This window comes from Dipodomys spectabilis, unplaced genomic scaffold, assembly GCF_019054845.1.
Source record: "Dipodomys spectabilis isolate Male_0828 unplaced genomic scaffold, ASM1905484v1 ptg000108l, whole genome shotgun sequence".
NCBI classification, from domain to species: domain Eukaryota; kingdom Metazoa; phylum Chordata; class Mammalia; order Rodentia; family Heteromyidae; genus Dipodomys; species Dipodomys spectabilis.
In genome coordinates, this window is record NW_024870785.1 from 12415369 (window position 1) to 12431030 (window position 15662).

The following is a 15662-nucleotide window of genomic DNA, read 5'->3' on the forward strand; positions in this document are numbered from 1 at the left end:
GTGCTGAGGAATCGAACCCAGGGCCTCATGCATGCAAGGCAAGCACTCTACCACTGAGCCACCTTCCCAGCCCATAATAAAATTTTTAAAATAAGGAAGAAAACACATTCTCTAAAAAAGCTGCTGTGAACTGAGATCTCAAGAACAAGTAGCAGTTAACTAGTTGAAAGGGACTGTAGGTTCTAATGTAATGCAAAAAATAAAGCAATTAATGCATACCAAAATACTTTCTATCAATTTTAAATATTCAATACTGATTCTTTAAGTCCTATAGCCTGCAAAATTTAGAATTTACATTCCTCTCTTGGCTGCCTACAATGAGATTGTTTTATGTGAATGTGTATTCACCAATTTAACCTGTCCAGGAACAAACTCATTTTTCTTTATTGTAAAACCAGCTTCCCCTTGGACAATTACTCTTCCTGGTTACCACTTAGCCTCAACTATTTTCCATGTTGGCTAGTTCCCAGAATGTTCCAAAAGAGGAAATGCATTTCCATCTTTAGCTATTTGATTATGCTCATGATATTTTAGTCACGAAACATTTTCCAGCCGGCAATCTTGACATACATATTCAGTAGCATCTAAATATTGTTGTCGCTTCTATTATATGCTACAAAGGAAAAAAAATGGTTCAACAGATGCTCCAAAATTTCTAAAACTTGTAATTCTCAAAACATTTGGTGTTGTTTCATAAAGTTGGAATCTCATCAATGATTGAGTTGACTGTTTATATCACAGCCTTTTCCTTTCTCTAGTCTGAGACAGATCTTTAGTCCATTTGCAATTCCATAGCAAATAAGAATGCAGGTGACATGTTTACATTTCATAGGGTTATTATACAGATTCAAATCTGAAGCCTACAGAGTTCAAAATACCTGTCAAGTAAGAAACTTACAGGCAGCTTGAGATACCACTGTATTTTCTGTACATGCTGAAAGTAATCATCACTTTCATGTACTCAGAAATGCTACATTTCCAACTATCCAAAGCTCATACATTTCTGTAATTGGCAGGAAAAGGTACATTCATAAGAAAAAAATCAAGGTAAACCAATTTTTGAGTAATCGTATGATTAGCCCTTTTTACAAAATATTTGAAGAAAAGCCAAGAAAAATGAATAGTCATGATACTACCCTAACCCTCCAATCCCCCTTACTTCCAGGTATTTTTAAATTTCGAATGACCCAACCCATAGTTCTGGCCCCATGGAAAGTCTGAGCCACAAAAAGCTCATGACTAAGTCCTTACAAACTCAATTGATTGCTTGTATGTCTCATGGCCCCGAATTATCTTTAAAAATATAGATGGAAGTGGATCACAAGATAAAAATGCCATCTGTTTGCTTTCCTTTTGGGGGAAAAAAACATGTCTACAAGAGTGCTGAGATTCAAACATTGAATTTCCTTATTTCTAGAGTTTTGTGCTGACCAAATTGTACACATGCATCTTTTTTTTAAATCCTAGATTTATGTGGTGATTGTTGCATGAGGTCATTATCTGAAGAGGTCCTCTTTCTAAGCTCCTAGATTCCTACTGCCTGAATCTTTCCATCTCTAGATGATAAATAGAATCTGCCTTAGTGTTTGTACCTGTTCTGTAAGGACGTACATTGTCTGATTTGATATTTTAGGTTCGGTTTCTCAAACTCTTGGACTGCTTATGATCTGGACATCTGTAAGTCTAGAGAGCTGATGTTGAGGAAATGATTCCAAATTCCCACCAGCACATCGAGAACATGGTTTCAAAGCAGTTCTCCCACTTTGATTCCCTGTAGTCCTTCAGGGACCCACTCTAACATTAGTAGCCCTGTCAAATCTTCAAGTAGACCACAATTACCCCCTCTCCCTTCCTCCTTGCTGGCAGAGTCAGAGTTCTATCATTTCCAAACTTTAGCTACCTTCTCCTCTCTTTCCCTCTCATTCCTACCTATCACTGCACTAGTTCAAGATACTATGTTTCACATGAAATCCTTCTCAGCTGCCAGCCCTACCAAATGTCTCTCCTGCATGAGATCCATCTGCACTTACACGTCTCTATCGTCCTGTATACATAGAATTATCCTCAATACAGAACTTCATGAAAAAATGATATTACAGCCTACTATCATTCAAATGAATAGCTAATGCTTCATGAAAATGCCACTGGAATGAGGTATATTACCCAGGTATATTACTCAGTGCCTTGGCCACTTTTCATTAAACTGGGAATCTGAAGTCTGAATTAAAATCTATAGATTAGGGGGAAAAAATCATCCCCTTGAAGGAACATGAAACCTAAATCCTAAACTGATTTTCATTAGTTGATTTATTTGAATTGTTTAGTTATCATATAGAAAAAAATAAACTTTCAGACTAGCTATGATCCATCATAGTTTCCAGTTCTGTATTTGCCTATAAAATTTCATATACCGTCAATATTTACGTCCTGTCTTATTTTCTCATTTGAAATACTTGGCATGTTGATATACAATCTCAGAGTCATTTAAAATAGTTATGCAGTAGTCCACCAAAGCCATCAACTTCAACACTGTTTGGGAGATAACCAAGTTGTTAGTATTCTTTAAAGTATTATGAATAATGCTACAATGAAAATGTTCTTATAGTCTGCTTTTCTCTTCATTGTGTTGATATCTTTGGGCAAATTATCCAGAGTAGAATTACTGACTTGAAGAAGATCAATGCTGTATTTCCTTCGAAATTCATTGCCAAATTATTTCCCAGTGTTTTCAATGGCATGTGTTGCCACCAGCAATATATGGGTGTTTTCTCAGCACACAGATGACAGAATAGAATATGGTGCTCATGTTAAGTTAGCTATTGGGATAGTTAAAAAGCAGAGTCTGTTTGTTTAGGCTTTGAATTTCGGCCATAAAAGAAATTGGACATTTGTCTCGTGCTTGTTGACTAATTCTATTTCTCCCTAATTTTTTTCCTTCCAGTACATGCCTTTGCTCCTCAATATTGATCTTTAATTAATTGAATACTCTTTTAGTTTATGTGACTCATTGATACAAAGTACACATTTTACTATACAAACACAAGCTACATGCATGTTTCTCTTGGTATTTACCATTTAAGATGTATTGTTTTGGTTGTAAGGGCTTATTAGGTTGTATAATCCCTTGGTATTTGTGGTTTCTTTTGGCTTAACGGTTATCCAGAGAAAAACATGTCATTAGTCTACAAGTTGATTTGTATGTGCGTATTAATTCCTTAATCTCCCTGGTCTTCATTTCAGTATTAAAAATACATTTAAAATAATGGGGTAAAATAATCATTTTTATGATGATGGGAGTAATTCAGTACACAGAGAAAAATGAGTCATGTAGAAGACAAAGCATGCAATTTCAGCAGCAAAACCTCATCTAGGAGAAATTGAATAGAATCTCGTTCACAAGTGCACACATTAGCCTTAGATCACAGCACAGATATTTCAGTCATAAGTGCAAGAACAGGGCAAAGGGTAGGATTAAGGAGAAGACAGACTGGTGAAAGAGGTAGTGGGAGATGTGGACCTCAACAACCAGTTCAGGAAAGAAGAGGTTCTTGGATCTTGAGGACAGAGAAGGACATCATGTGAAATAAGGATCTTGGACCATAGAAGGAAAAGATGTTTGGCGAGATGTAGATACCTCTGTCTAAGCCATCCTTGGAGTTGTATGGACATCCTTTCAGTTCAGACCAGGAAGCATATGTAATATAAATTTCCAGGCATATGGAGATACTGGAGTCCAGTCACAGAGCAAATAGGTACTGGGGTTTCCTCTCCTTAAATCTTTGCCAGATGGGCATGACAAAGATAAAGAGAAGCCAATTAGGTGAGAGTTTATGTACAACAGAGGTTACAGTCATGATATATAGACTCAGTTAGGTGAGGTGGAAGTGGTTGCAAAGGGGATCCTATAGAAAAAAATATGTCATTTTCCCCTGAATACAACAAACAAGGAAATGGAAGACAGTTTATGTTCCAATAGTCAGATATCTATCAGCAAGCAAGATGCTTCAAGATGAGATTTTTGATGGCAATGCTTTTGTTGGTCAGGACATGATCTAGGGTGAGATTGTAAATAAGGGATGGCTGAGATAGAAAGACAATGCCAGAGGAGAAGTAGAAGTTCCAGGCTGAGAACCAGAGCACCAAATAATCCATCTACATGGTACACACTCTCTGTCTCTCTTTCTCTCTCTCTCTTTCTCTCTCTCTCTCTCTGAAGACAGGATTGATGGTGATGTTTAAAAAGTAAGCTGTAAGCAACAGAATTTAAATCAATCTTAAATATCAATAGTAATTTTTGGTACATTTGTATCATTTAAATTTTTGGCTACTAGGATTCTGAAAGTACCTACTTGTCTCTCTATATAACACATGAACACTGGACACCATCCATATGTTTACTCTTTATCAAACTACTGGTGAAAATAAATACTTCAGCGTTGTAATAATTAATGCAGTTGAGTAAGCATTTTATCCTGTACAGTCATTTGTTATTCTTTTTTTCTACTCATAACCTTTGTCTATTTTTCTGTAAGAGCAGTAATCTTTTGTTACCTATTTTGACAGAAATGTTGCTGGAACAAAGAGAAAAAAATCTCCTGCAACTATTTCCTAATTTTGTGGGGTTTTATTGTTTGTTTGAGGCAATAGTGGGTGTTGGACTCAGAGCCCCAAACTTGCTAGGCAAGTGCCTACTACTTGGTCAAGGCTTCCAGTCCTTTAGAATTTTGATAGAGTCTCAGGTTTTTGTCTGGGCTGATCACATATACCTTCTGTGAAACTGGGATTGCAGGTATGAATGCCCAGCTATCCAATTACTTTTTGTGGATATGTTAATGACATAATAATACACTTTCCATTCTTGAAAATAAGCATTGCAGATAATCTGTTTCTTAATTGACTATAGATAGAAAATCAGTTGAGGTGTTTTTGAATTAGATGAGTAGAAGTTTATTTTTTCATCTAAAGATAAGAATGTGTCTCTATGTTAAATATATTATGAAAATTCCATTGTTGAAGCTAGCACAAGGAAAAGAGATATATATTATGTTCAACTAAAATTTTATTTCAATAACATTAGAATCTTACATTCTCAGCAGTAACCTCACACTCCTATATATGTACATATATAAATATAAATATAAGAAGTGAAGTGCTCCAGATAAATTTGGATTGTCTGGTAGAGAATAATGATTCAATGAAATCCTGGGAGACAGACCACTTGATTGACTCTTATCCTAAGAACTTAGAAATGAAATGCTTTTAGACACTAGTTTCAAAGCCATTACCTTTCTCTGCATCTAAGAACTTCTATAGTACAATGATTTTGCTAGTTTGATGTATAACAGCAAGAATAATAGCTCCTTTATTATATAATACATTACAATTTTATGTTTGCTTAGTTGCTAGCACATAGCTGATGGCAGTGTTTCATTTCATATAATTTCAATATGTGTTGATGCTATTGTTATCTGTTTAGGGAATATGCCTATGAGGTCTCACAGCTTGAAAAACTCCAACAAATGAACACAAAGGAGACAATTAAACTATAGAGAGAAGAGGATAAATCCCCAGTTTCCCAATGTGTTGCGATTCTACTCATCTTCACATTGTCCTGAATAAATCAGTTACTCATCAAGAATACATGTGGAGATGATTAATTGGACGTTATAGTATTCATAGTTTCTTTAGTCAAACTTTTTGTGCTATGAATGATAAATCACAACTCAATTGTGTAAAAATATTTGAACCTCTATTTACTGACATTGATAAAATCTGTAGGAAAGAGATGATACTGATTTGTCTTGAAGATAATGTCTACTTAGAGAAAGTATTGCTAGGAAAATACAAGGAGTCATTAGCATGGTCTCTTATTGGGTAAGAGATCAGTCAGTACAGAAATGACATCAACTGGTGATAACTTCTTGGATTGTGAAAATTTGAAACTATACTTAAATAGGATAACTATGGCTGAGTATAGATGAACTGGTGATTCGTTCAAGATGAGGAGAAAAATAGCCAACAGGAATAGACACAGACATGAATATTGAGATGAGTAAGATCCCCAAGCTAGGACAGCTTAATATAACATCTCTACTACCTGAGTTAAGAATTAAGGTCCACAATGAGGGTCATATTTGAGAAACTAACTCAGAAACAGAATTATCTGGCATTGCTTTCTTTTTCTCTGCCCTCTTCTGGGCTCTCTCACCAACACACACTCACACACACTCTCTCTCTCTCTCACACACACACACACACACACACAATTTCTGGCCATTTTATTTTTCCAGAAGTGGTCCTCACACATCAAGTTGTACAGTACAGAATTAGGAAGGATTAAGAATGAGAGCTCTGGTTTTGAATAAACAACTCCTTGGCAGCTGAGAACTTGGTACACTACACAGCTCCACCTAGCATGCAGTTGAAGATGGGGAGAATTAGATAGTCAAAAGAAAGGTGTAGGAAAGGCATCAGGATTATTACAGGCTCATCCTTTTACGTTCTCGTAACCCATCTGGTGGACCATCTATTGACGCTTTATAAAGCCAGTTTATTGTGAACATTCCTCCACACACTGGCCATGATTATTGATGAGTTTTATGCTTCAGTGGTCATGAAAATATTCACACCTTTCTGTGTCTACTGGGAGTATTTTCAGTGTAAAATGGAGTCAGGCTAGTGTAGGGAATGTCTATCCAGATAATTCTTTTAAACCATGAGCTGAAATCTATTATACTTAAAATGAGCCTGTGGAGAAAGGAAACTTATTAAGCAAAGAAATGATCCATAATGTAAGAAAAATAGCCACTGCTGCCAATTGTAAGTTAAAAATGACCCAATAGTTAATAATTATTTAATTACTTTTTCATTGTTCAGTTATTGTTTTACTGGAAATAATTACTTGATTACTTCCAGGCCAAAAATAACCTAACTGAACCATTTTTTTTCACTTTACCATCATGATTTATCAATTAGTTCCACTCCCCTTATAAGGAATAAAGAGATGGGGGCCAATTCAGAAAACTAAAAGGGATAAAAAGGCTTAGTTGAAGTCTACCAAAAAGATAAATTCTTACTGCTTGTTTTTGTATGTTATAAATAATTGATGGAAATCAATTTTATTCTAAAAATGGTTCTCCACTACAGGTTATTTTTAAATAACATTATGGGAAAATGTACAGGAAATTGCAAGAAGTAAAAATCTATCAGGATTTGAGTCTTTTAATTAAAAAAACACAAAAGTAGACAGTGATTTTGCTCTAAAAAGTTACAAACTTCTGAGAAATATATGAAACTGACTACTCCTGGGTACTTAAAATGAGCTAAGGACTATAGAAGGAAAAGTATTTTTATATTTTATTGACAGTTCTTAGGTTTTGTTTTGAAAAATGAAGTAATCATATAAACCAGGCCTTTTATCGCAGTATCTGAAATATTTAAGGTACAGCAGTGATTTGCTCCCAGGGAAGCTCTACAAAATTTCTATAGCTCAAACACAGTGTTAAACAGACTTTCCATCAAGATGACTGGTGACATCTTCCCCTAAGACCAAAGAGAAGATAAGAAACTTAAGGAGTTGCAAAAAGGGTGGATACAACCTTAATATCCATTTGGCCATCCATCCATTCATCTATCCGTCTATCTGTGATTCTATGAAAATAAATTAGTGGCCATTTATGTCCTCCAAACATTTATTTAGCAAGAGAAGAGATGAGAGGCAAGATCGTGTAATAATAGAACGTCTGGACCAGGATTAGAACCCATGCCTCATGTCAGTGATCATTGTCACCACCAAGTTCACTGCTTGGTGTTCTACAATAGCGTTCTACACACCCTTTCCTCTTCCATTTTTTTTTTTGAGTCCTAATAATGTCTTCTCCAGACAGGAAACAAAATGACGTTTTACGAATGGAAATTAGATTCAAATCATCCAGAGTTATCCAATGACCCAGGGGAAATGTTTGTATTACAAATTCTGAACTATGCCGACTAGTCCTGGCTCTTTCCTCACCACAACTCACTCCACTCTCAACATGACCTTGCCCCTCTGCTTCAGTCACACTGGCCTCTGTGCCTCCCTGGAGCTTGTCAAGCACACTCTTATTTGAGGGGCTCTTTGCTTGAGATGCATACATAGATTGCTCTCTGGAGTTATGATGCCTGGCTCTCCTGTCATCTCATTAGAGACCTTCCCTGAATACTCTATTGAAAAAGGCACTCTCAGCTTATTTCCTCTCTTAACCTGTACTATTTTCCCCCAGAACACTTACCACTACTTCACATTACATTGAATAGCTTTTATTGTCTGCCTCTTCTTACTATATTATAAGCTCCATGGTAACAGAGACACTATCTGGCTGCTTTGTTGAATTCCCAGCTTCATAGCAGATGACCAATAACTATATATTGCATAAATTAAGTATATGAATGAAGTCCAATCCACAGTGATTGCTTACTTGAAACATTTTGTGGGGGGAAGGTCTAGACCAGAATGCTAAATCGATATATCAGAAGTATATCTATGAGGGACAGAAGAGGGGAAAAGGAGAGAGGGAGGGAGGAAGGAAGGGAGATAATTTTTTACTTATCTTTCTTTCCTAGTATTTTTAAGATGTTATTATCAGCTATGGTAAATAATGCTGCTATAAATTACATAGTCGTGCTGGTAGCTTTAGTGTGGTCTTGTTTGTGATCATTTGGTAAGTGCCAAAAGTGGAATTGCTGGGTCATAGTGTAGCTCTATGTGGAGTTTTTTGAGGAACAAGTTTACATTCCCACCAACAATATAGTAGGGTTCCCTTCTGGCCACATTCCCTCCAGCATCTGTTGTTATTAGAGTTCTTGATTATAGCCATTCTAACTGGGGTGAGGTGGAATCTCAATGTTGTTTTGACTTGCATTTCTTTTGTGGCTAGAGAAGTTGAGCATTTCTTCATATGTCTATTGGCCATTCTTATTTTCTCTTCAGAGAAGTTTCTCTTGAAGTCTTTAGCCCACTTATTTATTGGGAAGATGTTTCTTTGAGGATTTGGTGTTGAGAGATTTAATTTTTTGAGTTCCAAGTATATTTTAGATATGAAACCCTTGTCTGTTGTATGACTAGTGAAGATCTTCTCCCAATCCATGGGCTTTCTATTGATCTTGCTAGCTACCCAGATGCCCCTCAGTAGATGAATGGATCAAGAAAATGTGATATATGGACTGGGAAGGTGGCTCAGTGGTAGAGCGCTTGCCTTGCATGCATGAGGCCCTGGGTTCGATTCCTCAGCACCACATAAGCAGAGAAAAAAAAAAGCTGGAAGTGGCACTGTGGCTCAAGTGGTAGAGTGCTAGCCTTGAGCTGAAGAGCTGAGGGACAGCGCCCAGGCCCTGAGTTCAGGCCCCATGACCGGACTCAAGAAAAAAAATGTGTGTGTGTGTGTGTGTGTGTGTGTGTGTGTGTGTGTGTGAGAGAGAGAGAGAGAGAGAGAGAGAGAGGAATTCTATGCCTCCATCAGAAAAATTGACATCACCCCATTTGTTAGGAAATGGAAAGACTTGGAAAAAATTATATTAAGTGAAGTAAGCCAGGCCCCAAGAAACATAGGTCCCATGGTTTCCCTTATTTCAATAACTAGTATATGTCTAGGACAAGCAGAAAAAGTCAAAAGCTATTTACATATGACCAGATAAGATGATGTTAAGCAAAATGAACCCCAAGATAGGGACACAAGTGTTATTTTTTTTCTTTCTTGCTATTGTTTCTAATGTATTTATAATGTACCATGTAATTTTTTTGTTTCTTTGTGTGTTCCTCCCCCACGGTATAACCCCTGTTTTCACTGTGTTTGATGTCAGTGCCTAGCATCTTGTATATACACTTCTCTAGCCTGGGGAGGAGAAGGGAAAAAAACAAAATGCTTAAATAGGGATACAGGTTGACCCATTGTAACAATGAGATGTACAAGACAATGTGTTGAGAAACAAACTTTACAGTTTAGGCAGGGGGCGGGGGGTCGGGGGGCGGGGAGGAGTGTACTTGTGGAAGTGGGAGGGAAGGGATGGTAGGGGAAAAACAAAGGAAAAGGTAACAATGCTTGATAGGAAATGTACTCATTACCTTGCTCATGTAACTATAACCCCTCTGTACAGTATTTTTACAATAAAAAAATAAATAAAAAAATAAGAAATCTAAAAAAAAAAGAAATGTGGAAGTGGCGCTGTAGCTCAAGTGGTAGAGCACTCGCCTTGAGCTGAAGAGCTGAGGGACAGCAACCAGGCCCAAAGTTCAAGCCCCACAACCGACAAAAAAAAAAAAAAGAAATGTATCATGAGCAAACTTCTCTATCTTCCTTCTCTCAGTTCTCTATGACCATATCACTAAAACAGTTTTAAGCCACACTTTGAGAGAGAAATGTTACATATTAGAAAATTCCACTAAAGAAATATCAAAAAGCCACAGGGTACAGAATAATTCTAGCTGAACTTGAAAGGTGAAATAAAAGCCATTTAGCTGAGAAATTATATATTTTTCTCACCTTTTCAACTACCTTAATTCTTTAAGTATTAGAAAAAATAGACCATAAAAGTGGTACTCATTCCTATTTCCAATATTAACCTGTGGTTCTGGCTCCTAGTTTAAATCATGCTTTGTTCATGTTCAGAGTATTAATTTGTTCTGTATCTTGCATCAGAGTCAAAATATATGAAAGCTTCTAGATAAATGAAGAGAAAAATTAGTACACTGTTATTCTTTAGTTGTATTGAAATTCACATGTATTCCATTATGACACATGGTAATCATTTAACTTATTTTGCATTTCCGCTTGACCTGTCATAAAGGGGCCTGTGTGTGTTTTTTTAATGTTGTGAAATTTCAAGTGTGCCTTGAACAATTTTCCTCTACCTCTAACATTCTTTCTTCTCCTTTACAGAAATAAGATTACCAAAGGCAGATTGGAATACAGCAGCCTTGTTGGCAAACCAAACCTTATTAATTGTTTGACTTCCTCTATTACAGAACATGAGAAGCAACGGTTATGCAAGAGCACTGATTACATGAATTTGCATTTCAAAGTGAAATGGTTTTATAATGAATATGTACGAGAACTTCCTGCCTTCAAGGAAGCAGTTCCTGAATACTCCTTGTAAGTAATGGTTTTTATCCCTCTCCCATTTTGTTCTCCATTCACAGTTCTTTCTGAACTGTACAGCACTGGAAAATCTCTTCATAGTCTTCCTTTGAATGCCAAATTCTTGTCATAAAATTCATGCTTCAAAGTTTGCATGTCCTTGGAGAACCATATTTAATTGAATTGTGATGCATTTTTTTCTGGGTGCCTTACCTGGATATTCAGCTCAAAGAGAAATATGATGAAACTATTTCCTCTAAAAAGTGCTAGAGCTGGGTGCCAATGACACACCTGTAATACTAGCTAGTTAGGAGGCTGAGATCTGAGGATCACAGTTCCAAGCCAGCTTGGGCAGAAAAGTTCATGAAATTCTTATCTACAACTAACCAGCAAAAAAGCCAGACATGGAGCTATGGCTCAAATAGTATGGTGATAGCAATGTGCACAAAAACTCAGGAACAGCGCCTAGGTATTAGTTCAAACCCCTAGACACTCACTCACTCTGTCTCTGTCTGTCTGTCTGTCTGTCTGTCTGTCTGTCTCTCTCTCTCTCTCTCTCTCTCACACACACACACATACACATGAGAGTGCAGATTTTTCAAATTGAGGTGTTCATATATTGATCCATGTAATCAGATTTTCCTTTTAATTCAAGGTTACAACTGTCCTAGAAATTCTTACTTCTGACCTGGAAATCTAACTCTTTCATTTGTTAAACCTATCTCAGTTAAACACATTTGCAATCACACAGTTTCACATACATTGTGTTGCATTTGCTATGTATCAGAATTCTTTTATCAGAATTCTTGAAGGATGATCTCCCATTTGTCAGGCATGATGCTAAGTGCTGCCACTTGTTTTGCACAATAGTGCATAAAATAAAGACTTCCCTGAAAGGAGCGTATACTTAGGACATGATGGATAAGTAAGCAAAGTATGATGCAGCAGGAACAAGAAACAAGTTAATTTAAGGAGCCTAAATGAAGTACTATAGATTCTCACAGTGTGGAAGACATCAATGCCCATAATACCCACATTACCCACAATACATGGTGTAGCATGTATTGTACACTGAAAAATCAGTGGCAAGAAAAAGGAAAGTAAGCATTAAGATGGAAATGGAAGTTGTGAGTATAATTATAGAGTGTGGAATATGTGGGTATGAGACAGAGGAAATAGTGTTTTCTAAAATGGTCTAGGGAAGATCTTCTAAAATAAAAGCCGAAAGTACCATGGGAAATGTAGTTTGGAGCTGGATTGTTTTAAGCAGATGTTATGAAACTTGCACTGCACTGATGAGTCATTGTAGGAATTCAAAGAGACCAAGAATGAAAGTGAGGCAAGAGACTTAGATGGTAAAGAACAATGTAATAACGAGATATTAGTAGCCTCTAGTATAGCTTTCTTCACAGCCCTACAAATAGATAATGGGACAGATTAAGAGTTTATACTACAAAGGAGAGAGTGGTGGACAAGCTAGTGAGTAAAGGATTCAAAACAAGTTAGGAAGAATAAGTCAAGAAATCTACACTGAGTACATATAATAACAGTGTATCATATTGAAAATTACCAAGAATCTGTTTTACCTATCTCACCACAAAAAGGTCTAACAGAGATGCTAATTAACTCAATATAATCCTTCCACAAGACATACATATTTTGCAATATATTTTCACAGTTATTTACACGCCATTTTTGTCAATGAAAAAGTATTATATATAAAATAATATCCATTATAATTTAAGAGGCTATCCTAATAACATAGAGTGCTTTAGATGAAATGCAGCAGTGGTACTAGACACTCTGTGGAGAATGGACTATACAACTTGTGAGTGGGATGGAAGGGAAAATCTGGGAGAGAGTGAGGGAAGGGTGACACTATCCAAAAGAAACGTATTCATTACCTGACTTAGCAAACTGAAAGCCCTCTGTATATCACCTTTATAATAACAATTTGTGAAGAAAAAAAATGTTTAAGGAACACAAAGGTGAAAAAATATGTGGGAGGGGAGTTTGGAAAATAGAAGTTTACAGAATTCAACAACTAAATCTGTATGAACACAAAAGAAGGGAAATGTTGACTATGAAGTACGTGTGTGGAAGCAGCTGGTGGTCCTATCATTGATTGAGGTTAAGGAAGTAAAACAGGAGCTAAGTGCTAGAGACATCGGCTTCTGGCTCTGGTAGACTTACTATATTAACTAAAATCAGACTAATATGCTCACTGAAGACCAATTAAGCTGAATCACTTTAAGCAGTGTGAGAGAGCACGTAAGCCAACCCAGAAATGAGAAGTAAAGAGTCCCCAGGAAAAGATGAATTGACTCAGGAGCTTTCCTCCCCTACCACTCATAACCACATTTGTTTACCTTTTTGCAATACAGAGCTGCAAAGCCAAACAGTGACCAATAATTTACAACTATTATTGTCCAGGATTATGAAGTCTACTTAGATTTGTGGAACCATAATCTCACAAAAATGCACTCCAGGGACCTGAGCATATGCAATTTCCTGGCCTGCCTATATGTGGAGATTTGGGCAGAAAGAAGCAAGTAGAAAGGAAGAATAAAGAATCTAAAACTGCTGAGCACTGGTGACTCATGCCTATAATCCAAGCTACTTGGAGATCTGAGGCTCCTGGAGACTCTTGTCTCCAATTAACCACCAAAAACCCAGAAATGGAGCTTTGGCTCGTGTATAGAGTGCTAGCCTTGAGCTAAAACGCTCAAGGCTAGCACCTAGGCTGTTCAAGACCCCAGGACAAGCACAAAAAAAAAAGAAATCTGAAACTTCAGTGGAAATTTCTGCAATATAAACTGTATAGGCAAAATACAGAGGTCAAGTCTTGTTAGAAATGAAGGGACATGGCTGGTAGGCTGAGATCAGAGGCCCAGCCCAGGCAAACAAATCTGAGAGACTCTTATGTTCAATTTACTAGCAAATCTGGAAAGGGAAGGTGTGGCTCATGTGGCAGAGCAGCCAGCCAAACAAGAACATGAAATCATGAGTTCAAGCCCCAGTACTGTATAAACAGGCAAGTTCCCTCAAAATTGCTCATAAAATACCAATGGCTCCAAATACTCAGGTAGTCTTGCATAGGAAATTTGAAAGAAGGAGAACTGTTATCGCTTATTGAACAATAGGTCTGTTAATAAATAGTGAATGAAACGAAACAGATCCAAGACAGAGTTATACATAAGCCATTGCCCATCTATATTAAAGGTGTCAGTTCAGTATAACAGGGGAAGAGATGATCTTCCTAATGGTGTTTTAGCAAGTAGGTATCTATTTGGAGAAAACACCTTAAAACTTAAGACCAGTGAGAGAACACAATTGCAGGGCAGGTTATAACTAAGAAGTCAGAAATAAGCAGAGTCCTTTACAGGAGATTGGTGGGGTGTGTCAGAAATCCAATGGGCATGAGTTAAGAAATGGGAGAACCTTCTGACATGACACTAGGTCTACACTTAACAGCAGTTTAAATTGAAGTCTTAATCTGAGCACTATGGCTCATACCTGTAATCCTAACTTCTGAGGCTGAGATGTGAGGATCATGGTTCAGAGGTAGCCTCAGCAGAAAAGTCTACACGACTCTTATCTCTAATAAAATACAAAAACAAAATCTGGAAATGCAACTCTGGCTCAAGTGGTAGAGTGCTGACCTTGAACAAAAGAAGCTCAGGGGACAGTGCCCAGGCTCTGAGTTCAAGCCCCAGAATAGGCACAAAAAATTAACTGAGGTCTTTCAGAGTGGGTAAGAGGAAAAGATAAAAGACCAAATACAGAAGAAGGGAATTTATCTGATGCAGAAAAGGTAAAGATCTCTAAAGTAGAAAACTGGAAGAAGGAAATAAAAGGAGAGGATGAATCCTGAGTTACTCTCATACTTGAATAGCACCCCTGTTAATTACACTTGAACGATGCGATTTGTGGTGTGGTGTGTTATTTTTTAGGTGGTTTGAGCCTTTTGTCATGCAGTGGCTAGATGAAAATGAAGACGTGTCCATGGAATTCCTGCATGGAGCACTGGGAAGAGACAAAAAGGATGGAGTGAGTTGAAATGGCTTTAAGTATGTTTCTTGCCAGGATTCTGTCTCTCAACTACCCACAACTACTCATTGTGCCTTGTTCCATTTTGATTGACTTTCCCAATGACCAAAATAAATTTTGAACAATTTCATTTTCTGATCAGACTCCTAAGGAGCTGCTCAAATTAAAAACAAAACTGCCAAGTATGGTGGCACCTACCTGTAATCAAAGCAACCCAAGAGGTAGAGATTGGGGGGGGGGGGGGGGGGGGGGAGAGAGTTGCAGTAGTAAGCCAGCATAGGGGGAAAAAATTATCTCAAAAAGCAAACTGGACATGACAGTACATACCGATAAGCTCAGCCAGTCTAGAGGCAGGTGTCAAAAACAGTGAAGCCCTTTCAGAAAAATAATTATGGCTGAAGTAGTGTAGTGCTTTCCTAGCAAGCATGAGACCCTGACTTCAAACCCTAATGCCACTAAAACCAACAAGCAAACAAAAACACACCATCTTTTCCCCCAAGT

The 15662-nt window shown here is 37.2% G+C and overlaps 1 protein-coding gene across 1 annotated transcript in view; it reads left to right on the forward strand.

The window, feature by feature from the left end:
* Positions 1–15662, forward strand: part of Unc13c (unc-13 homolog C) — a 279587-nt gene that overhangs the window by 188433 nt on the left and 75492 nt on the right. Inside the window, 2 exon segments of the mRNA XM_042687992.1 lie at positions 11000–11126; positions 15065–15161. Of these exon segments, the coding sequence (XP_042543926.1) occupies positions 11000–11126; positions 15065–15161 (224 nt within the window).